Raw genomic sequence first — 23,633 nt, forward strand, 5'->3', positions numbered from 1 at the left:
ACACCTCTTACGGAAGTCAAACTATTTTTTTTCCCAGGGTGTCAAAATGTTTTACCTGCAACTAGTAAGAATAACCATTAAAGACAAACCAGTTGTGCAGGATGGTGACAAACAGACATGTGGTTCAACTACTGCCAAGAGAAAATAGTTCAGATGGCATTTTTATAGCTCATTAATTCTTTGCTTTGTTCTGGGTAAATGATTAAGATGTCACTCAATCTCAGCCAACCTGTAAATAATGTATTCTTTTATTCTAAAATTGAATATGTTTTTATGTCTGTCAGGCTGTTAGACGGACAGACAGAGTCCGACCACAGCCACACAACACTTGGTGGGGGCATCATGTTGCAGAAACATTTCCTTCACGGCACACAACTGTCAGCCCGTTTGTGATGGAATTTTTCCCGCATGGCCCGCTCAGTTGACGGAGGTGGAAAGCTTACATTTATTTCACCTTTCGAAGACATACAATAAACTGAGGTGTCCAGGTGCAGGCAAATAAAGGCGCATTTGGACAGACACAGAAATGTGCAGATCTTTAAACACTCGTGTGTCTGGAGTACAGGTGCATGAGCTGCTTCTTACAGAGAGGTCATGTTTTTAGTGAACTCGGCTTTGAGTGGATTTAAAACGTGATACAAAGAGGCTGCGGTGTCCTTTAAGGGTTCTGAGATTCACAACTGAAGCACTTCATTCATTATTCATTAACCAGTAGTAGACAGCAAGCCTGCACACAAGCATACGACTAGCAGAAATAAGGATGATGTTTGGAATATTTTTACATTAATGCAGAAAACAATGTCAAGCCAATTTTTTTTTTAACAAGTAAAGGTTTGTGGTTTGTGTGTGTGTGTGTGTGTGTGTGTGTGTGTGTGTGTGTGTGTGTGTGTGAGGCTCGGAGTCACTGCCTCACCACTACGAAGAGCCTCCTTTGTGTGACACGTTCAGCACAGATGGAGGAGCTCTCCACTTACTTATATTGCTCACATGAACACAAAACTAAAAAGAGCAAACATATTGAGGAGGCCTTTAAAGTTGTTGTGATGGTTTTGAGCAGTAGGTTATTTTTAAATGTCCAAATTTAGATTTTATTTTTTTTTCAAATGAACCCAGGTTGCATTTAGTTGCAGAAAAAAACATAAGAGAACATAAAACATTAAAGAACAGCGTGAAAAAAACAAAAAGCACTGCTTCAAGTACGAGTGTCAATGGACGCCAGTCACCTCCTCACTGCTCTTATTTCTGTACTAATGCTACTTAATCTGATTTTAAAAACAACTCTTCCACCCACACCTGAACAGTCTTACACGCAGAGATGAACACATCATGAGACTACATGCTGACGTGTCTTGGGGTTTCCTGTTTCCTGCCTCAGATCTCTCACCTTGACATCTAGACCAGAAACCGTGAATGGATGATGCACACAGCAAACAACACCTCTCAGAAACGACCAAGTTCACAGCCAATCATCCCCCACCTTCTTGTCCCTTTAAAAGGGCCATTAGTGACGTTGTTGCGCGACCATGTGGAGCCTCAGTGAGGTGGGAAAAAAAATTAAAAAAAATCCCTTGTTTCAGTTAGTTTGAACATCACACAGAAAGCACATGCCTGTTATTAATTAACCCACAGCAACAAAACAGAAAGCCAAGCCAGAGGTTGCCCGGAGACTGCTGCCTGTCCAACAAGCCAACACTTACAGTTAATTCAATGTGTCAGAGGCCCACGTGCTAACACGACTTTTAAACGCTTTTCGCATGACTGGTGTAAACAAGAGGGAGGGCAGTGCTAAAAAAAAGCAGGCCCTTTACACAGAAATAAGAAACAGGTTCAACACTCTGTCCAAACACACATCTCCGTTGATTACCACAAGTTCCGTCCCATCCCATCTCCTGTGATGCACTTCCTCACCCAGCAGCGTGCTCCTCCGTGCTGAAGGTGACTGCAGCTCCTCTGCTACCCTTGTACCGTGCTCGGTGCACAGGCAGCCTCTGCAGGGCTGTGTGTTTTGAAGGGGGCCGGCGACGACACAAACATGCTGCAACACATGCTGCTGACTGCTCCCTCTCTGCTCTCCTGCACTGACTCAGCTGACTTCCTCCTCCTCCTCCTGCTCCTGCTGCTCTCCACAGACCTCTCTTCAGTGGCTGCCGCCCCCCTGTTAAATTTCCATGAACCTCTTCTTTTCTTGCAGCGTGTGTGCGTGTGTGTGTGTGTGTGTGTGCGTGTGCGCGTGCGCGCGTGGAAACACTACACTACCATGCACGAACAAACACACCGCTGCGAGCTAGCAGCTGGAGCTGACTGACTTGACTGGGCTGGCCACAGAAGTGCCGAGCATTCTCCTCTCCTTTGACTGTAAACTCTTTCCACTCAGCTCGCTTTACTATCCCCTCCTCCTCGGCTATTGCTTGTTCCCTCCTTTCTTTCTTCCGTCCTCCCCTGTCCACCTCTGCTGCTCCTCCTCCTCCTCCTCCTGCTCCTGCTCTTGCTGCTGCGCCTTCTTGGCTGGACTGACAGTGCCTCTGCAGGTGAATGTTGGGAATTAGGCCAAGGGTCGGGCCTGCAGTGACACCCCCCCCCACCCCCCACTGAGACACGATCGGGTTACACTCCAAAGAGGCTTTTGTTACAGACAACAACATGCTCCTGCATTATAAAAGCTCCTTCCTCGTTTAGCTTTGACCCCCTCAGTGATGCTGGGGTGTGTGACATCATCACAACATGACAGTTCTCCCGCACCATTTTAAAAGCAGCTTCACAGCATACCCGTAGCAATACAAGATGTATTTACGTCTGGTTTAAGTGCAGTGGTGGAGAAATATTGTACTTTCAACTCCATTACGTTTATCTGACAGCTTTAGTTACTTGTCAGATGAGGATGTAACATAACGGATAATACAATAAGCTTTTAAAATACATTGTAACGATACATTGTTACAGATTTTTGTCTTTGATGTCTAAAAAAAAACCAGAAAGTTTATTTTCCCTCTAAACTTCTCACATGGTTTCATTTCATAAAAGTTCAAATCCAATATCTCAGCAAAAATCAAAGATGATACCAAGCCCAAAAACTAAAAACAGATTTGTGGTTGTTTTTTTTTCTTCTCTCCTCTTCCCATTAAGCATCTAAGGACTCCTCAGATTTATCTGCTTTCCCTGGATATAAAACTGGATATAAAGTAGTTCAATCTTGCGCCACCAGCAGAAGCTACAACAGAAACATGCTGCTTACCCACTGATGCTTCACTATTGATCATCTAAATATGTCACACAGCCCATGATAATATATGATTTGAGGGACCAAACAAGTCCTTTTACTCTAATACATGAACTACATTTTGCTGCTAATGTTTATGTACTTCTACTTGAGTAGGATTTTTTATGCAGGACTTTAACTTGTGTATTTCTAGATTGCACTTTTACTAAAGTAAAGGATCGAGTTCTTCCACCATTACCCTTCACCATTTCTAAATAGCTTCACCATGTATACATGTCAGTAGTCTGCTTCATTTCACTGAATATATTAATCAGGTTTGATTGTTTTTTGTGGCTGATTTTCACCGGGACCATTCTTATGTTATTTCTTCCTTAAACACCAACAGACATCACACAAATTCAACAACCAGGTCAGAAAACCAAGCAAGGGAAGTGAAGAGTGTTGCAGTCAGAAGGAATCACAAGCTTCAGGAGGTTGCAATTTCCAGTGTCATGCACATTTAACTATGATATCACAGCAGCACACCTGTATTGACAAACAAAAGTGCTGCCAATGAAACTGACATGAATGTATGCCACTTTAAAAGTTAGAACTTATACTAATGAAAGTTTCAGTGAACAGGCATTGTTGGTTACTTTACACCAGCCAGTGCACACGGGCTTACATAAGACTTTGACACACACTCAAATGTTGTACCTGTATGGAGTCATTTTCATTTTCCTGATGTGGAAACAGAACAACATTTTCAGGAGCGCCCTCTTCTGGCTGTAATGGGGGAATTAAATAGTTCAACAATAAATTTTTAAGGCAAAAACTTCACTATGCAGCATATAGAAGCAGTGGTACGCACCAGCACACTGAAAACAAATCAGTAAAGGGTTTTTTGGGGGAAGGAAAACATAACAATGTTAACCCTGCTCTGCAATCACAGTGAAATGCAGTCTAGTGTGCACAGTTTGAAGAGTCTATTGCTCATGAGACAAACGTTTATTATAATCCTATTAAGATAATCCGACATTCCACTGCTGAGGTCCTCAAGTCACATGTTGAAATCACTGTTTTTCTAAAGGTGTTTTTTGGTTTTTTTTTTTTTTAAAGAAGAAGAAGACGATAGCAACTAGCAACAGTGCAGTAATACCTCATGCAGACTGGTGGCACACATAACGGCCTTCCAACCATCACAGTGATGGATTTCATAAACTGCCAGAACACAAGCTTGAGGGTGTGTGGCAGTAAACACAAAGCATGGTACATTTTGAGATACCTGGAAAGCATATCTAATATTTATCTAGTTAACCACAAAAAAGAAGAAGGCATGTTAACCAAAGCTCATTAGACAAGCCTCAGTAAAGCAAAGTCTACAGCTCCCTGGACATCCCACGTGTTTTCATGGAGCCAACAGTTAGTAATCATGCGAGCAAGTGCTAGTTTTGTTAGTCCCCTGTGCTTAAAGGAGTTGAAGGTTTGTATAGCAGCACAGGAGCAGCAGGTAGCAATCCAAGCCATCCAGTGTCAGCGAGATCGGCCTTACCAACGCCTCAGTTGTGCTGCTCTCGTTCCCCATGGCTCAGCAGGGCCACACTGCCCTCACCAACAGCCTCTCAGCCGGCTGCAAGACACTAGCAACAGAGAGACCATCAGCGTCCGGCTTCTCCGGCGATTAACAGAGATCAACAGAGTGAACAGAGGTAGCTGTGGTCCCCCAGTAGCCACAGACTCATGCTTCTCGGGATTAGAGGTGTTTGGTATGAGGTTGATCTCATATGGAGGCAGGGAGAATGGGAAGTATGTGTGTGATTTTAGAGATTAGGGATTTCTGATGCAAAATCTACCACCAGGAACAAAGTGCATGCTTTTGCTCTGCTGGTATGAGCTTAAAAGCAGGAAAACAACAGCATCACTGATAGAATGACTATCATGTAATGATAAAAACAGATTCTAGAGACTACTTTAAGGGCACATCAGTTAAATTCATGTCTAAATTACTTCAAACAAATGGCACTGACTCCTAGAAGAAGAGCATCTACACATTTATGTTACTGTGTGCTCGTGCATGATGTGGCTGAGGCAAACTGACACAGCGACTGAGGCTGGGCAGTCCTGTAAGATAATCCTCATGTGGTAAATAACAGATTGCGGTGTCTCTTGGTTCCCAGCAGTATTCAGCCTGTCACACAACGTTGGGTCAAGACTATTAAAATGATTCAGGAGCATTTCTAATCCATTGTAGACATTATAAAGTATTTCATTATTTAAGGTTAAGGACTCAAGTGTAACCATTGGCTGATTTTACATCAAATGCAGAAAGAGAAACTTTCCTAAGCCTATGAAGTTACTGTTTATTCCCTGAGAATCATCACAACAACATGTCTGTGTTGTTACGTATTGCAGCTGAGCCGTAAATGCGTGCCACGGAAAGGTTGTTTGTGCATTCCTCGTATGACTGCAGGGACTGTATGGTAGCTTTGTTTAGTCAGAAAACAGTGACCTGAATATGCACAACTTTATAAATAGAAATCTGCCCTATTCACTGCTTTAGACTTTATTCCAGTCTCCTGCACGATTTGTCACACACACTCCATTTCCAAACAAATGGAAGAGTGTAAGTGAATCATTAGTTCAGCTTTTGACCCACATGTCTCCTTTGATTATCACAATTTAAAATCTTCCCTTCACATCTTAATTCTCACTGTTATTCTGTAGTGTGGTAGCTCATTTGTCATCCCTTCCTGCTTGCTATTTGTGTGAATGGGGTGTAATTTCATACGGACTTGTGTGCACTTTAACTGGCGGCAGTGTTTCAGGGCTTTTTGGCAGCGCAGGCAGCACTGGGGGAGGAAATCATATGATTAGACCGTTGCCAGGTCTCTTCTCACCTCATCATGGCCTGTCCATCACTTAACATGAGCCATCCTTGAAGCTCTTGGGTTTAGATGAGCACCACATGTCTCTGTTTAGACACCTACAGTATGAGTTTACCATTTCCTGCCCCCAATCTGACCCCTCCAGCGAGACAAAAGCCCAGCAGGGAAACAAACTAAACACTTATTATATAATTTATAATAGTATAATGTAGTCTTTCTCTTATTATAATTCAGCAATGTAAGATACCAAAGAAAGTAGGTGAACATATTGTGCAGTGGGACTAACACCATGTTCATCAACCTGGTCAAGGTAACTATAGAAAATACATTGACATCTTCACACTTAGTATTAAGAGGAGGTTAAAGAAAGCAAAACAGGCACACTATTTTCAATACAAGCTATAACAACCCCCACAATTTATCCTTTCCCGTCTCCATTTTCATATATTGACTCTCCTTCATCTGAAAAACTGCCATAAACAAAACAAAGAATTCAAAATCTGTAACACAGCTGCAACTCACCAGCAACATACTACTCACCACTGCAAGCCAAAGACTTCACCATATACATGTGTTTACTGTCAGACTCGAGGCCACTGTTTGTGTCCTGTCTTCTGAGGAGCCCCGGTTTGACTGCTGCTATTTTTGCATTGGTCGCAGGACAGGGACAGAAGTGGGGACAGGGTCGAGGGGAGGGGAGGGGAGATGAGGGGAGGAGACCGAACTGGAGCTGGGGAAGCCATGTCTGCTTATGAAAGGTGGTGGGTGCGTGGACTGTAAACAAACAAGCACAACAGATGGACAGGAGGACGAGGTGTCAGACCTCTTTGCTCCCTCCCTGACTGATCATGTAAAAGGCTGCAGATGATGTTATAGACTCTATACCACCTGTAGCTTTCCTCAATATTCAAACCTTTAAATGTATTCCTCAGGGGCTCCAGTAAATCCACCTGTCCCAACTAGATTTGGCAGTGATTGATATTTAAGGACAACATCAACACATTTACACAGCCACAAACCCACAGATGGCAGGAGTAACAAACAGGAGCCAAGACAAAAGGTTTGAAATGTATTTTGGGTGCCTTGTTGTCTGCCATCATCACAGGCCGTTTTCAGCCCAGTGCCCAGTCTGTGGGGACAGCCGACTCCCTAAAAATAACAGTGATTTGATCAGCTCATTATCTGACAACAGATCACAGCATATTCCAAATATACTTATTACCTCATATCTTGCCTTGCTGCTTTCTCCTGTCTCAAATATACAACTAAATAAGCACATATCTACAATCCTCTCTCTCTCTGAGATTTGTTAATCTGCCTTCCATCTTCCTCCACTACAATCAGCATCCCCTCAGCTCCTCCCTTCCTCGCCCATCTGCTCTCTGCATCCACAGCTCCTTCTCACTGCTGACATCGCCCCTCCTCCAACACGAGGATACACCTTCTCTGCCTGACTTTGCCTGAGTAAACAATCAGTCCCTGACCGGGAAAATGTATTCCTTCCCTCCTCGCACACTCAGTCTGCTCAGTCGTACAAGCACTGATGCTCCACTGCAGACAGCCTTTTTTTTCCTCAGCATGCCTCCTCTCCTCTGTTTACCTGCTTGTGTGCGATTCCAATGCAGCTCCCCATCTTGTATTCCATGTCCTCCTCTGGTGAAGTGACTCTGGCACTACACGGCTTGCAGAGCACCTTTCTGCAGAACTGCATCGTTATCAGTCAGCATTGCCTGAGCAGGCAGATCTCGGCAGGAGCTACAGAATGAGCGTGTGCCTCAGCCTCAGTGACTGATAAACGCCCTGCACTATTGCCTGTGGTGCGCCTGTGACATAAATTCTCAAGCCATTGTTACATAAAAATCTGCATTACTTGTCGAATCCAACCTAATGAAACCTAGTGTGAAAAAGAGAGACACTGTTTCTTGCCTTATATGCAGCTTAGCTTCACATCACTGCACGGGAGAGCAGACTGATGCACTGCTTTGGAGGGAAAAAATGCTCAGAGAGGGAGAGAGGAAGAGATGGGAGGCAGTATCAAGTGCGCCTGTCCCTTTAAAAGACCCAAGAGATGGTGAAACATCATCATGATGAGAGCACACGATGATACCAGTGTTCAACCGAATGAATCTAATCATAGTGAAATTCACTCAGCCAAAATGGAGCAAGAGGACAAACTATGGTAAAACAAAATTCATGACATATTTGTACAGTGAGAACTGGGACATGGATGAGTGGCTAGTAGCAGAAGACTGTATGAAAAAATGGCATCTTTTTTTTTTTTTTACTCAAATTCTCTCACTATTTGTCATCAATCAAAAGCAAAAAACACTGATGAAACTGTTAGTAAATTTTCTGCACATTACCACTGCACCTTACACAAACAGGAAGCCCAAAGGTGGAGTGAATATGTTGGGTGGAAAAGCAACATATACAGTAGCTCAATTAAAGGTACAGAAGCAAAATTGAGCAGAATAAAACACACATCCCGACGAGGCCGAAGCTATTTTATGATCATTCATTTTCAAATCCGTACTGCAGTGGATCCCGTTGTCACCAGCTGCATGTCGGTGGGTCAACCAAAGTGATTGTTTCGCTCCCCTGACCACAACCAAACTCAACCTATTTCAATCATTTTAAAAGACCTGAATAGGTCAAATTAACATCACATTAATATGCACAAATATGAAAAAAAGAGAGTGTGTGTCAGAGCACATTTTGCCTCTAACTATGCACAAGGCTTATCAGAGAAAACTGGTGTTTCAGTGACGGCTCATAAAGCGTGGAAAATTCCATGGACGGTGTCCAAGAAGAAGACCTTTGCTAACTAAGTAGCACAAAACAGCAGCATTAAACATTTGGCCAAAGAACAGAAAATAAGCCTGGAGAATATCAGCAGCATTCTTTCATCAGAGGAAATCAAATTACATTTGTTTGGTTCACATTGGGTGCAGTATATTTACTGTAAACCAGGCAAAGACCATAACAGTGGCCGCATATTGCCGTTCATTAAACAGGGAGGTGGGAGTCTGTTATTAGTGCACATGAGTGCAAAAGGTGTGGGGGAGATAACATTTATAGATGGCACTATCAATGCAAATTTATACCCCAAACACTGAGTGAAAGAATGACTGCGAGACTGAAGAAGCTTGGAAGGAATTCTCCAACAATGATCCCAAACCTACTGCAACAATCACATAAGAGGTTTTAGAGAAGAAAAAAAAGCATCTGTATTTGCAGTGTAGTCTTTCTAACCCGTTTGTTTATAATTAGGCATAAAAATCCAACTCTCTCCAACTGCAGAGGGGTCAAGTCTTCATGGACTTCATGTGCACACACGCATTTACTTTTTTCCGTCATTGGGTTGACCCGCTAATCCACGTTTGATCAACTAATATATGAACTACTATTCCAATCACGGCGCATATTATGCTGAGGCTTTTAACAGAATAAAAGGGCATATTAATAATTTTCAACAACTGCTACAAACAAAAATCTTTTTTTTTCCTTTTCTTTTTTTTTTACTTTTATTATTCAAACTTTAAAAAACAGTAAAAAAAAATTAAAAACAAAATGTGGAAAGGGGTGGTCATATATTTACCTACCAGTATAATTGGCTTTTGTTGAATTTTAAGATCAGTAACACATCTAAAAACAATAATCGCTTTTGCCTTGCAAAAAGTGTCGGGATCCATCACTCGTTGTCTGTGTTTGGAGGGTGAATCATTGGGTGTGTGATGTCAAAGGCATCTATGAGCACCTGGGAAAGAAGAAACAGTTAGAACGTAGTTATGTCATACAAGTTGTGACCAAACGAGATCTTGTATTGTCACTGGATTAAGTTATCTGCATTCAGGCCACTAACCTTCCATATCTTTGGGCTGATGGAGACGATGCACTGTTTGCGGCTGCTTGAATCTTCTGCTTCCACTCTCTCATCTTCTACAAGCGCTGAGGTGCAAAAAAACACACAACACCGGTCAAATAATTTATCTAAAGACATTTCCATTGTTATTGTCCAATCAGAATAACGCCACAAAATGTTACATCTTCTCACCTATACAAGGCAATTTGGTATCATCCAGATACATCCGCGCCAAACCATCCTGAAACACAAACACTGTTGTCACACCTGCTTTAAAGTCACTAGAGGGCACAAAATCAGTGAAAATAAAAAAAATAAAAACATCAGCGCACGCCTCACCCTGATTAGAAAAGATGTGTGGAAAATGTTCTCCACTGTCCGAGAAAATGAGCTGGGGTCTATGACGAACTCGTAATACAAAATCGGAGACGTTGCTGTGACAGAAACAGACACACGTGAGCGACGAAGGATTTACACAATGATGTAACATCCGGGCGGTGGATTTTAAACTCACGATCATCTTGGTGGTAACGCTCCAGGTATCCCAGGATCCTCTCCACCTCTTTCTCTGTCGCCTCTTGATGGGACTCTTCCATTTTTTTCAGCTGAAAGACAACATTAACATGATGACGCAAGTGTGTGGGACTCTGTGGAACATACAGTGCCTTGCAAAAGTATTGACCCCCCTTGGTGGTTTTCCTATTTTGTTGCCTTACAACTTGGAATTAAAATTGATCTTTATTTGGATTTCATGTAATGGACATACACAAAATAGTCCAAATTGGTGAAGTGAAATGAAAAAAATAACTTGTTTCAAAAAAATTCTAAAAAATAAATAACGGAAAAGTGGTGCGTGCATATGTATTCACCCCCTTTGCTATTAAGCCTCTAAATAAGATCTGATGCAACCAATTACCTTCAGAAGTCACGTAATTAGTTAAATAAAGTCCACCTGTGTGCAATCTAAGTGTCACATGATCTCAGTATATATATACACCTGTTGTGAAAGGCCCCAGAGTCTACAACACCACCAAGCAAGGGGCACCACCAAGCAAGCAGCACCATGAAGACCAAGGAGCTCTCCAAACAGGTCAGGGACAAAGTTGTGGAGAAGTACAGATCAGGGTTGGGTTATAAAAAAATATCCAAAACTTTGAACATCCCACGGAGCACCATTAAAGCCATTATTTAAAAAAATGGAAAGAATATGGCACCACAACAAACCTGGCAAGAGAGGGCCGCCCACCAAAACTCACGGACCAGGCAAGGAGGGCATTAATCAGAGAGGCAACAAAGAGACCAAAGATAACCCTGAAGGAGCTGCAAAGCTCCACAGCGGAGATTGGAGTTTCTGTCCATAGGACCACTTTAAGCCGTACACTCCACAGAGCTGGGCTTTACGGAAGAGTGGCCAGAAAAAAAGCCATTGCTTAAAGAAAAAAATAAGCAAACACGTTTGGTGTTCGCCAAAAGGCATGTGGGAGACTCCCCAAACATATGGAAGAAGGTACTCTGGTCAGATGAGACTAAAATTGAGCTTTTTGGCCATCAAGGAAAACGCTATGTCTGGCGCAAACCCAACACCTCTCATCACCCCGAGAACACCATCCCCACAGTGAAGCATGGTGGTGGCAGCATCATGCTGTGGGGATGTTTTTCATCGGCAGGGACTGGGAAACTGGTCAGAATTGAAGGAATGATGGATGGCGCTAAATACAGGGAAATTCTTGAGGGAAACCTGTTTCAGTCTACCAGAGATTTGAGACTGGGACGGAGGTTCACCTTCCAGCAGGACAATGACCCTAAGCATACTGCTAAAGCAACACTCGAGTGATTTAAGGGGAAACATTTAAATGTCTTGGAATGGCCTAGTCAAAGCCCAGACCTCAATCCAATTGAGAATCTGTGGTATGACTTAAAGATTGCTGCACACCAGCGGAACCCATCCAACTTGAAGGAGCTGGAGCAGTTTTGCCTTGAAGAATGGGCAAAAATCCCAGTGGCTAGATGTGCCAAGCCTATAGATATATACCCCAAGAGACTTGCAGCTGTAATTGCTGCAAAAGGGGGCTCTACAAAGTATTGACCCAAAGGGTGAATAGTTATGCACGCTCAAGTTTTCTGTTTTTTTTGTCTTATTTCTTGTTTGTTTCACAATAAAACATATTTTGCATCTTCAAAGTGGTAGGCATGTTGTGTAAATCAAATGATACAACCCCCCCCCCCCCAAAAAAAAAAAAAAAAAAAAAAAAAAAATCAATTTTAATTCCAGGTTGTAAGGCAACAAAAAAAGAAATACGCCAAGGGGGGGTCAATACTTTTGCAAGGCACTGTAGTCTTCAGTTATATAATGAGCAAACAACAGCATTTTAAGAAAATATGTGACCTTTTTTTTTTTTTTTTTTTTTACTCTCTATTAAACAATCTGTAGGTTTCATTCATAACATGTCAATTTTTTAGTTTAAAACACAGTCTGACAATTTATGTTTTGAAAGCTAATGAACTGAAGTCGTCCCTTGTGTGGGCCTATGGGAGGCTTCTGCATTTATATTCGAGCATCTTAAGAGTTTGAATTACTAATGCTCATACTTGTAAGTATTTGTAAGTTGGTCTCACATGCGGGTAGATAACTGGAGCCAGAGATGTGCGAGTTTAGCTACCTGAGTGGGCATTATCCTTTTGCCTTCCTTGCTGGGTGCCTTCCTTTGCCGCTCTATCCTTTGCTTTGGAGGAGGCGGCTCTGCGTGGAATGACCCCATCCTGATGCAGAGAACCGGGGAAATAAAAACTCAAGACAAACACAACACTGCTGAAGGATAGTAATGAGTCTAGAATTAATAATAATAATAAATCTGTGTCACTCCAAGAACATTTTCAACACAAGACTACAAAATAACAGCTTCAAGTGGAGGCTTGACGTGAACCCTCTCTGCGATTTTTAAATGCAGAATGCTTTTTCACATGAATGTTTTGTGAACTGGCAGGTCAATAAACCGGCATGGAAGGCACTCACATGTAGTGGAAAGACGGTGCTGTCCTGAAACAGCACTCTACTCCGCGGGCCATCCTGTCCCAGGCGTCATGAGGCAGGTAGCCGTCGACGGCTCCTCCGTTCTGCTGCTCATCCTCCTCGTCTTCCAGTCGGTTGAGACCCATGAAGGAGAGCTGTTGGAGGAGCATAGACATCTCCACATGAGCGTATGATGCCTCGGTACTTGTGGTGGAAACAAAAGCATTCTGATTTCCTTCGCGCGAGGCTCCATTACATTTATATTAAACCTTTACAAAGAAGTTACGCGTGCTGTTGTTTACTTAAATGAAGCGGAAACGACTCTTACAAAGCCGTCACAGCTGATGTATAACCACATAGGTGCATATCGAACAATTTACATTCATTTGGAGTTGAGTTATGGGCCACCAAAGGAAAGTGAATCCACCACGTTCAGCTCAGTTTTACTCTCACTGTCATTTCTCAACATTCTCAAACCAGTAGGCGCTCCAGTGTATAGACATAATGTGTATGTGCAGTAAACATACTCACAAGATGCTCAGCGAAAACGGTGGGGTCAAAAGCCGTCCCCTCAGAGAACATTTGGCTGGCTTTTTCCTTTCCCAGGTCTGTGGCCACAACAAGGAGCTGGGCATCCAGAGCTGCTTCTCTTGCCTGCCGAACTGGCGAAGAACAGAGAAAAGTTAAACTGATCAATCTGCGGGGATGAGCGAGGGTGATGACGTGTGATTCAGGTACGGGTTGTTAATCTGGACACTAAAGACATTAAATAACCAATTTCAATGGGCAAATTAGAATCACAGATTAATCCAATTTGAATGTCTCAAGACTTTTGGAATAACACTTTTTTTTTTTTTTTGTGTTGACGCTTGCGGTTTATTGATTACACAACCCTGCAGTCTCTGTAAAGGCCCATTCACCAAATTCAAAACAACCTACCATCTTTAAAAAGTTTGTTTGCCTCTTCTAAAACCTCTGTGAGTTTGTTGTTGGAGGGGTTCAGTATATCGTCCCTGTTCTCTGGAGGGAAAAAAACAAAACAAATAAGAAGGATGCATATCACAAATTTGTTGGGGAAATAAACAACAACAACAACAACAACAACAACAACAACTTGAGCTGTCACTTCAGCCTTCCTGTCAGCAACTACTCACGTTGCACCGAGCTGATGAGGTCTCTGTACTTGCTCCGGATTTCCCTCCTGAGGCTCGGGTCGTTGTTGCCGTCCTGCTGGCCCGCCGGGCCTCCGTCCCAGTCGGCGTCGTCCCCGTCACTCTGGTCTCCTCTCCGCCGGCCCGCAGCGCCGTTTTGCCGCGGAGCTTCCTCGTCACCTCCGCTCCTGGCTCTCTTCATCTTCAGGCGCTCAGTGGAGGTGCTGTTCGTTTCGAGAGGGAGGGGGAGTGAAAACAACACGGGTCAACATAAAACACACCGAGGAAAGGACTCAGAGACGGTCTCACTCAAACCAGCCGGTTTTACTTCTTTCTTTTTATTTTTTTTTTTAAGCCAAATAAATTATAAAAACACGAAGATATAAAGCGGAAAACTGTTGCTTGCTACCGCTAACGTTAGCCTCCCCCGTTCAACGGAGCACAGCCGCGACGTGAAGTAAAACATCCACAAGTAGATAGTGTAAAACGCATATGCGTAAAAAAAATAAATATATATATATAATATTACTCAAATCAGATAACACTTCACAACTAGTTCACCATCCAGCTTCAGTCTCTGGTTTTAGCTGTTTACGTTAGCTCCACGTTCATCAGCAACTTATCTGAACGGGAGGACATTAATTAGATTATCCTGCAAAGATCGGCTTAAAATAAATACATAAAAAACATCACAACGTGCTCCGGTTGTTGTTTTTTTAAATAAAATGTTTATATTTTTCCTTCAAATTCTTCAACGTACCTGCGAGACAAACAAACACAGGACGAGCCGGGACCATGGTACGAACTTTGACTGACGAAGTTAGACTTGTATTGGCACAGGCAGTGAAACTGGCGCTTCTCGTTTTGTTGTGATTCTGCGGTAATAACAATAATATTAATAATATAAATACAGTTTAAAGGCATTATTGCAATAAAAGCACAAAAGCTATATAAATAAAGAGATAAATAAATACGTGGTTAGTCGTATAGGCGGATTAATAAATAGTTAAAATGTGAATTGTATTTGTTGACATTTTAACAATGTTGCTTGTTGTGTATGGAAACCGACAGAGGCTTATATTCAAATGATCATTTAAAAGGTGCAATTTTGCAATATCATTTTCCGTGCAATTGAGAAAGTCTCATGAAAACGCAATAATACATTGTGCATTTCCTTTTGAAGTTTACACTAATATAATATTTCCTTTTGAAGGTGTCCATACATGAAGGCTGCTTCGCATCATCCAAATTAAATTTACAGCAGTTCATTCAATGAATGTAGGTCAATTACTTACAACCTAAGGTAACGGGCACATTATTCCTGTGTTATACTCACAAAAGCCACTTTATTAAACGTAAACATACAGCCTATCTGACATAAAAGATGATTTGTAATCGTAACGGAGATCGTACATTTTCTGTTAGATAAGCAAACATGTTCCCAAACCTATCCGTTTGTTGTTGTTGTTGTTGTTATTGTTGTGTTTTTCGTTCTGCCAGTTTACATGTTTACAAAACCTCTGTTTCGTAAACATGCGTCGAATATGGATCTAACTTCACGTTACGTGAGCAGGCCGCCTCGCCGCTAGGTGGCGCACTAACGAACGTCTGGAAGCACCCGACCCGAGACGGACGCTCTTTTATTATAAATCCGCTGTGCTGTTGCCATAGTAACCGGAAGCGTCTTCCTCCGTCACTCCCGTCTGTACGACAACACGAGCACCTGTCAAAAAGGGCTCGTTTTCAAGGTTCCGTCTCCAAAAGTTTAAAGTAGCCCTCCGGTAAGTCCTTTTTCTTTTTTTATTTTTTTTTATTGAAAGAAGTTAAATCGTGTTTTACTGTAAATTATAAGGTCGGGCTTCCGCTGGTTCGAGAGGCTCTTAAAGGGTTCAATAATTGCATTAAAGTGAATCTACGGGCTTAAAACGTGAACCTTACCTCACTGAGCTTCAGAGGGTCTTTCCTGACTTGATTTTTGTTTTTCTAGATGAACTATATTATAATACTTAGCCTGTCATATGTACTGTAATACACGTAGCTGCTGTGCTTCTAGTAGGCCGAAGTGAACTACAGGCTGTTTGCTGCTCATATTTGGATATGAAGCTGAAATGAGCTCAACCAGTATGAAACAAATATGTTTTGGTTTTTTTTCCCGCATTTCTATTCATGAATGTGTCTTTAAATGCTTCGAGAAAACACGTCAAGCCTCTCCGTCCTTGTGTGTCATTTGTCACAGCTGAGGTAGACACCGTGAGGAGAGACGGAGGTAATCCGCCTCTGACCTCCCGGTGCCGGGAGGAGGCTGCTGCGAGAAAGCGTGAGTCAGGAGCACCTGTAAACATTTGGACGTCGCATCCAAAGTCGTTTGAGCCGCTGTTTTCACGATGGGGGAGTTGAAGTCCGGCTCTCCCACACGCTGTTTGGACCTGAAGGACTTTGAGTCAGCGGGAGCGGAGAGGAGTCGGTGCCCACCGGAGGCCCGCGCTCGACTCGGTGTCGGACCGGTTCAACTTCTGATTAAATCGCTGAACGAGTTGATTGCCGAGCGGCACGACTCGCCCTTTGAGGTGATGGGAGTCGTGCATGAAACCTACAGGAAGGAGAGAATGAAGCTTTTACAAATGTGCCGCAGGGAGCGGGAGAGGATTATCCGGGCTGCGGAGGACAAGCGGCCGGGCAATAATAAAGTGTCGTCGGGCGGCTCGGAGGTGCTGCCCGCCGCCAGGCTGAAGGATCGCTCATCGGACACGCACACCGCGGGGCCTGTTCCTTATGCAGAGCTCTGCTTTCAAGGGAAATGTGTCAGCAGGTCCTCCTGCTCTGTCTCTGGTAAAAGAGACCCAGACAGGAACACAGTCTGCAGCTTCAACCTGGGAGACCGCAGGTACTCCTCGGCTACCGAGATGAAAGTGCGGGGGCTCACCAAGGACATCAAAAGGGAGATGTGTGTCACGGTGTCGGAGAGAGACCGCAAGATAGCAGCTCTGATGCTGGTGAAGCATCAGGAGGAGCGGGCTCGCGTGAGGGTCTGTCAGCAGGAGGAGCAGGAGCGGCAGGAGGCCCGCAGGCAGAAGGAGACAGAGCAGGCTGAGGCGGAGAAAAGGAGGAGGAGGAAGCTGAAGCAGAGTATGAAACTCTGGCGCAAGGAGCTGGAGGCCCGCAAGAGGCTGAGGGAGGGGAAGGAGAAGGAGGAAGCAGAACAGCGCGAGCACGAGCTGCTGCTGCAAGAGGACCGCTGGAGGAGGCTCAAAGAGCAGGGGGAGGCGCACCGCAGAGAAAAGACAGAGCAAGCACAGAGAGAGGCGGAGGTGCGCAGGCAGTGCCATGAGAAGCTGCTGAGAGAGAAAGAGGAGGTGGAGAAAAGGGAGCGGGAGAGGGCGAGGCAGGCAGCAGAGCGGAAGGAGGAGAAGGCCAGCAGGAGCAAAGTGTTGCGGGAGAAGAAAGAGCGGAGGAGGCTGCAGGAGGGAAACCAGATAGAGCTGCTCCGACACATCCTGCTCAAAACGCAGGCGGAGCAGCAGACGGAGGAAGAGGAGGCACAGATGAGGAGCACTCTCGAGAAGAAGATGCAGCGCTCCTGCGAGAAACGGGCCCAGGCTGCGGAGGCCCGGCTGAGGGAGCTGCAGGAGCAGGCTGCCCGGGAGGAGGAGCAGATTCAGAGAGTGCAGCTGAGGGCCAAGCTGCGAAGCGTCCAGCAGATCTCAAACAAGCAGGTCCTGGTCCAACTGAGCCGGCACCGCGTGGAGAGAGCCGTGCTGCGCGCCTCGGCACAGCACAGGACCAGAGCTCTGCAGACACATCGGCACAACGCACACAGGCAGCTCCGCCACCAGAGGCTCCGAGAGAAGCTGCGGCGAGAGGAGGAGGCAACGAGGGCGGCCAAAGAGAGCTACGTCTGCATGAAGGAGTGGAGGAGGGAGAGGCTGCGAAGACAGCGAGAGCAGATCCAGGAGGAGGCGCAGAGGCTGGCCAGGGCCTCCTTTCACATGAGGGAGCGAGTGAGGCAGCAGACACACAGGAGAACCTTTGATCAGATGGCTCTGGAGGCTCAGCTGACCGCCTCCATAAGCCACATGAAACTATGAAAGAAAGGATGAGCTGCACATCAGCAGAGGGCCGAGTACAATTCAGGCATTATTGACTGGACGACTCATCCAGAGCCGCTTCCAGTGGGACCTGCAATAAAATCAGTGAATCCACAGTGTAGTAAAAACAAAAAACAAATTTTTTTTTTTCACACTTTCTAAAAAAAATGTAGGCAGTATTCAAAAGTATTAAAATGGTGTGTTGCTGAAGGTTGGGCATCTGAATAAATGTTGAGACCCGAAGCTACCCGGGGGCCCTGCGATGTGCCGCGGACCATGACGTCAGTGCTGTTTTCACCGGGCTCTCGATCTTAACGGGGATGTACAAGCTGTAAACTGTGATCGTAGGAGTGTGATGACTCACACAGTCAAAGTTTTATTTGACGTAAGGCCTCAGATCCCAGGAGATTGCGCCCTATATTTTTCATTTCATAAGTCAGATGGATTTTTGCCTCTTAACTACTGTCCTGTCAATCATCTTACGGGGAACCATTGCTGTAGACTGGATATGGGTGTAACCAAAGCTTTCATATACAAACACGTTATTTTTTTTCCTGTTTCAACACATGTAATTTAGCATTACACCCCATTCAACTGGTTATGAGGAAGACTGGAAATCAGGGGGCTGCAGCTCAGAGAGTGAAGGGTTAAGCTGTGGTCTGTTGTCATCAGGCCTTGAAGGCTGAAGAGGTGGAGGAGGAGGAGGTGGAGGAGGGTGGAGGGGGGGGGGTAATTTAGAGTGGTTGAAGATGAACCAGACTGCAGGGCTCTGGATGATGTTTCCTGTTCAGCTGACCTTTGTGTTGTTTCTGCTAGTCTGGCAGGTGTCTGTGTCTCAACACGGCACGTAGCACGTCCCACTTGGCGCTTTTTGTTTTTTAAGTAGGTCAAAATAAGCAACATTTTAAAATTCACAGAGAAGTATTTTTCATGACACTTGTAAACACCACAGATTTGCTGCTCATGTACGAGTTTGTCTCAGTTCCGGACCACAAAGAAACGTTCCACCTCGTCATTAGTGCCGTGTTCATCATGTGTTGCATATTCTAATTGATGTTATATGGACTGTGTTTTGTAAATTTGCTGAATTATATTATTATAACTTTACAGTATTTTAAGGTTTTTATTACATCTTAATGAATAAATCACAATTTAAAATGAAAAATGTCTTCATTTTTTTTGACGTTTTCTGGATCTGTATTTAACACGGGCATTCATCTCCTTGGCCCCACAGTGACCAGCTCTCCGGGGGAGTTGATGAAAGGAAGGCGCTACGTGACACTTCGACCATTAAAAATGAATTAGCATCAGATAGCTTACCGCTGTGCTCTAAAATAAATAGAGCAGGACACCGAGCTACTGAACAGGCCATAATCACACAAGAAGACGTGTTTTTATTCCAATGAACGTCACATTTTATGTTCTGCAGACACTAAAAAAAAAAGAGACCGAAAAAGAAACAGCAGGAGTCATTGAAAGTTCCTCAAGTATCACCGGCACAAACTCAGTGAAATATCTGTGATTTGAAGTCCGACTCCAGGTATGTACTGCTCCTGTTTTGCAGTGTGTTCTTGAAGATGTTCCACTAAAAACCGATGACACTTTGTCAGATGTACAAATAAAACACGCCTTCAAAACGCCAAAACAAATGATAGAACTAGCAGCACATATATAACTTCACTTCCTGTTCCTTGATCATTTACGCTATTGCACATGAATAAACTGAAAACCCTGTTCTTGAACTAAACAAACAAAATGACTCAAGCTGTACGACCTCAATTTCCTTATCGTCCCGGTAAGAAATAGTATCAAATTATTTAGTTGTTCCTGTAAATCTATCCAGTTATTTGATTTCACCTCTAAAAAAACGCGGCGTCCTCAGAAAGCCTTGACAACAGATCACGGCCTTTTTGTGCTTTTGGAAACTCAGGCCGCCGGGGACAACATATTAGTTATCTGATTCTTTACACCTGCTGGAAAGCTCTGTTGATACACAAACAATAGCTGGACTGAAAGGCAAGTTTCACTGAAATCAGACCTCTCTTCAGAGGGACATTTTGTTTTCTAATCGTGCCACGCGGGTTGTTTACACGGTGCGGTAACAGGTGCTCAGGCGTTTTCTTTTAGACCCGGTGCCACTAAACTTAATCACGGCCCACGGTGGTCCCTTCTTAGTCATGCAACCCAAGAGCCAGCACCATTGGAAGCCCCACACCGAGGATGAGCGTGAGGCTCTCCAGGAGTCCCAGGTGTCGTTGCTGCTGCTGCTGCTGCTGCTGGGTCTCGGTTGCCGTGTGCTGCTGGAGGTCGGAGGCCGGTCGGCCTGTCCTGCTGCTGATCTCGGGGAGAACGTGCACCGTGGCCACGTACAGGAAAGTCCCAGCCGAGAAGAGCATTCCCACGCCGGTCGCATTGATCTGCTTCCGAGAGGAGCTGCCAGACTGCAAACAAAAGCACACATCCGGTCAAACAAAAAACAGGAGCACCGGCTGGCACTGTATAACCACTCACGCTTCTTCTTTCAGACACCGGATGGATGGCGCGTGCTTTCTTACTGCATGTAATATGAAGTAAGTGGTGATCGCGACTATCGGTGCTGCAGCTGAGAAGGCCAGTAAATGTCCCTGGACGTACTTCTTCTCCAGGCCCGCATGCATCAGGAAGGAGACCAGACCAAACGCCGCAGGCGCCTGGAAGACAAGAAAGATGGGCAGGTGTCCTTATCAGCTCCGTTACATCTTGTTTGTGGGGTGACCAGGTGTCCCTCTTTATGTCATGTAAGAGATAAAGAAAACGGTAGCTGAAATAATGACCGTTTACCACTGTTCAGCACTCCTGATCATACAGGTCAGCAGACTGTGGTGGTAAGAGAGCACCGCATAAGACCATGAGAACTGTGAAACTTCAACCTTTAAAGCGCTATTTACTCAGCGGGAGAAAGTTGCATTCAAATATATTGTAAAATATACTTCACATGCTCAAGGCCTAACTGTAACCTGCTTCAGCTATTGTGTTCATTTTCTAAATTGGATAGATTCATCAAAATTTAAGACCACCTCTCCTTTGCCCTACATTTCGTGTGTTGGGATCTGGTCCTCTCTACTTGTGTTTGATCAGCACAGCTGTGTGTGTGAGACGGAAATGTTTTCTCACCTTGTGTAGAATCACAGCAAAAAATACTACGACTTGCACGGTCACCTGACCCGTGGCCACAGCAGCACCCAGAGCAAATCCATCAGCTGTACGCAAACAAGACTCTTATTAATGGTCACAACAATCTACTTACTCAACATGTGTTTGTACTTCAGTTAAATGACTTGGCAACCAGTCTTCAACATGACATTGAACTGAGTTCAGTTTCACATGTGATTTTTTTTTTTGTGCCAAACTTCAGTTGAACTTTGAAGTGAAAGCCTCCAGGCCAAGTTACAGGCTCACAGAAATGAAGCCATTTCAAACATCGGTGAAACAATCACATGCTGAGTCACATGAGGCCGTGAACAACTGCAGGGTTTTGTTGGGGATTTTCAATGCTTTCGTCCAGGACTTCCTTCAAACGTCTTGTGTGTACCTCAAACAAACACAAGCCAATGGAACATGCACTGTCAATGTTGTTCCGTATGACGCACCTGCAGCGTGAATAACCAGCCCCAGTGTGGCTGTCAGGTGGACGCTGTTCGGCAAACGGCTTGTTTGGTCTGAAATTAGAAAGTGCTCGTGTTAAAGTGATGAATAAAAAGATTAATGTGGAGTTAACGCTGTAAAATGAAGCGAGTGCGGAGAGTTCTGCCAACTTGCCACGCATGGAAAGATAACTTCCGATCTGATCCACGACAAACATGAAGATGAACCCGAATGTTAAAGACACCCCAATAAAGAACCGAGGTGGAAGGCCTCCCTCTGTGGAAGTTGCGTTTTCGGCGCTGGCGTTCAGGCCGGATGGCACATGAGAGGAAGAGGAGGAGGATGCTGGAGAGGAAGATGAAGGACATAGGAAGAGCTTTTGATCAAACCCACACAAAAGACAACAAGGCAGAGAGCGGCTTACATTTGGACTGTGAAGCCCGCTTTCATCCCCACGTGCGTCATCAATCAGCTCAAGGGGTTACGATCAAACACTCCTGGATAATCGGAGGGTGAGGACTGCGTAGATTATGCCTCATCAGTTGTCAAGGCAACCGAGGAGAGGGGGTCAACGGTCCAAACTAGGACAGTGAGATCATGATTACCTTGCTGCTCACCTTCCAGTCTGGTTTCTTCCAGTAAGCCCACACCTTCTGGGATGGTGATGGCAAGAGCTGTCCCACATAGCAGACCAGCTCCCAGGATGGAGACAAACTGCAGGCTTTTCTAGGGACACACACACACACACACACACACACACACACACAGGTAAAATTCCAAACAAAATAAGCAAGCAATACGGCAGTATAGGCTCATTGATAAAAACATGATCTACAGGTGTCCATCACTGCATTAAAGGCCCAAATAAAGATTAACGCTGCAGATTGAAATGATTCAGTCATTGCGGTGTCCTGGCTGAATGATAATGAAGACTTTAGTAAATCAGCCGCCAAACTTTCCTTCATGAGGGAGTTTGAAATGACGGAGGGGGGGAATAATTAAAAAAAAATCCTTACCTCAGAGAGTCTGAACAGCAGTGGGATGAATCCAAGTAAAAAGGAACCCACAAACATCGCCACCGATATAAAAGTAATAGTCAACCCCCCGTCCATGGCGACGACCTCCTTCCCAACACCAAGTGGTTCCTCAGTTTGCCGATGTGCTACATCTCGTTGTTCGGTCCCCCGGAGAGATGGCAGTCTGCTCTCGTGGTGTCGCTGGATTTCATTTGTGTATCAAAGAAGACAGACACGAGTCCCACTCTGCCTTTCCACGTCGCACCTCCGTCGCCCTCCTCTTCTGCTCCGCAGCAGCAGCCTACTTCTTGCTGCTCCCAAGCAGCACCCAGTGTCGGACACCGAGAACTGCACCCCGACCCTCGACCCCCCCCCCCCCCGCCCCGCCCCGCTGCTCCTCCCCCCTCCCGGTCCTCCGAAAATTGAAAAATAAATTTAAAAAAAAAATGCGGTTGTGACAACCACAAAACGGTTTTAATGAGGCGTCATGAGTTTTGTGCCTAATTCATCCATTCATTGAAATTCATATGTCGGAGCAGGTTTTAAGTGAGTTCACAATAGAAAAGTGGCACACACAAAAAAAAAAGTCAACTCAGACCAGACTGCACGCCTTTTTAGAGCTCAAAATGGAAGAGCTGCCCGAAGCCTTTCTGGGGAGTCACAGTTTGACATCTGACAGGCCATGTTATTCTACAAGTTCTTGTTGTTGCTATGCCATAATTACATTGCATTTGTAAATGATAAAACAACTGTGTCACTAAAGCACGAGAGGCGAGGAGTTATAAAGTCAGCATACTGACTCGG

At 44.5% G+C, this 23,633-nt stretch overlaps 4 protein-coding genes across 6 annotated transcripts in view; 1 reads left to right on the top strand and 3 right to left on the bottom strand.

The window, feature by feature from the left end:
* The window catches only part of tacc2 (transforming, acidic coiled-coil containing protein 2), a 50,352-nt gene extending 42,352 nt beyond the window's left edge, over positions 1-8,000 (bottom strand). The window contains exon 1 of the mRNA XM_069144976.1: positions 7,682-8,000. Coding sequence (XP_069001077.1) covers positions 7,682-7,792 — 111 coding nt within the window. The 5' untranslated portion in view covers positions 7,793-8,000. The remainder of the gene's footprint in view (positions 1-7,681) is intronic.
* A 1,620-nt stretch (positions 8,001-9,620) lies between these two features.
* nsmce4a (NSE4 homolog A, SMC5-SMC6 complex component) lies at positions 9,621-16,506 on the bottom strand. Its single transcript, XM_069144982.1, has 12 exons — positions 16,437-16,506; positions 14,865-14,979; positions 14,108-14,328; positions 13,893-13,973; positions 13,485-13,615; positions 12,957-13,108; positions 12,604-12,703; positions 10,458-10,548; positions 10,283-10,377; positions 10,136-10,184; positions 9,944-10,029; positions 9,621-9,838 (listed from the first exon to the last, which is right to left on the bottom strand). Exons 1-12 carry the CDS (start codon positions 16,444-16,446, stop codon positions 9,773-9,775), a joined length of 1,197 nt encoding a protein of 398 aa, XP_069001083.1. The 5' UTR covers positions 16,447-16,506; the 3' UTR covers positions 9,621-9,772.
* LOC138195502 (coiled-coil domain-containing protein 177-like) lies at positions 16,489-18,882 on the top strand. Its single transcript, XM_069144981.1, has one exon. The coding sequence runs from the start codon at positions 16,489-16,491 to the stop codon at positions 18,187-18,189; it is 1,701 nt and encodes a 566-aa protein (XP_069001082.1). The 3' UTR covers positions 18,190-18,882.
* Positions 18,883-19,563: 681 nt separating this feature from the next.
* On the bottom strand, positions 19,564-23,115 carry LOC138195504 (zinc transporter ZIP9). Of its 3 annotated transcripts, none has more exons than XM_069144984.1 (7): positions 22,830-23,115; positions 22,431-22,539; positions 21,988-22,158; positions 21,819-21,887; positions 21,343-21,428; positions 20,745-20,879; positions 19,564-20,630 (listed from the first exon to the last, which is right to left on the bottom strand). In XM_069144984.1, the coding sequence occupies exons 1-7, from the start codon at positions 22,923-22,925 to the stop codon at positions 20,361-20,363; spliced, it is 936 nt and encodes a 311-aa protein (XP_069001085.1). In that variant the 5' UTR covers positions 22,926-23,115; the 3' UTR covers positions 19,564-20,360. The 3 variants fall into 3 exon arrangements, with proteins under 3 accessions (XP_069001085.1, XP_069001084.1, XP_069001086.1); XM_069144983.1 differs by having other exon boundaries at positions 22,419-22,539; XM_069144985.1 differs by lacking the exon at positions 21,343-21,428 and having other exon boundaries at positions 22,419-22,539.
* Positions 23,116-23,633: the final 518 nt, after the last annotated feature.

Source organism: Embiotoca jacksoni, unplaced genomic scaffold (genome assembly GCF_022577435.1).
Source record: "Embiotoca jacksoni isolate LCO1_2020_lvr unplaced genomic scaffold, fEmbJac1.0.p SCAF_12, whole genome shotgun sequence".
NCBI classification, from domain to species: Eukaryota; Metazoa; Chordata; class Actinopteri; family Embiotocidae; genus Embiotoca; species Embiotoca jacksoni.

Bases quoted from the DNA above. Each gene is read 5' to 3' on its own strand.
- nsmce4a (XM_069144982.1), bottom strand. The intron at 14,329-14,864 runs GTACGTTGAAGA...CGAAACGAACAG, and splicing joins TGTGTTTGTTTGTCTCGCAG to CACCTCCACTGAGCGCCTGA. The intron at 10,030-10,135 runs GTGAGAAGATGT...TTTGCACCTCAG, and splicing joins TACCAAATTGCCTTGTATAG to CGCTTGTAGAAGATGAGAGA.
- LOC138195504 (XM_069144983.1), bottom strand. From the start codon at position 22,925: ATGGACGGGGGGTTGACTATTACTTTTATATCGGTGGCGATGTTTGTG. The intron at 22,540-22,829 runs GTAAGGATTTTT...GTGTGTCCCTAG, and splicing joins TGCTGTTCAGACTCTCTGAG to AAAAGCCTGCAGTTTGTCTC. The intron at 20,880-21,342 runs GTGAGAAAACAT...CTTGTCTTCCAG, and splicing joins TTGCTGTGATTCTACACAAG to GCGCCTGCGGCGTTTGGTCT.
- LOC138195502 (XM_069144981.1), top strand. From the start codon at position 16,489: ATGGGGGAGTTGAAGTCCGGCTCTCCCACACGCTGTTTGGACCTGAAG.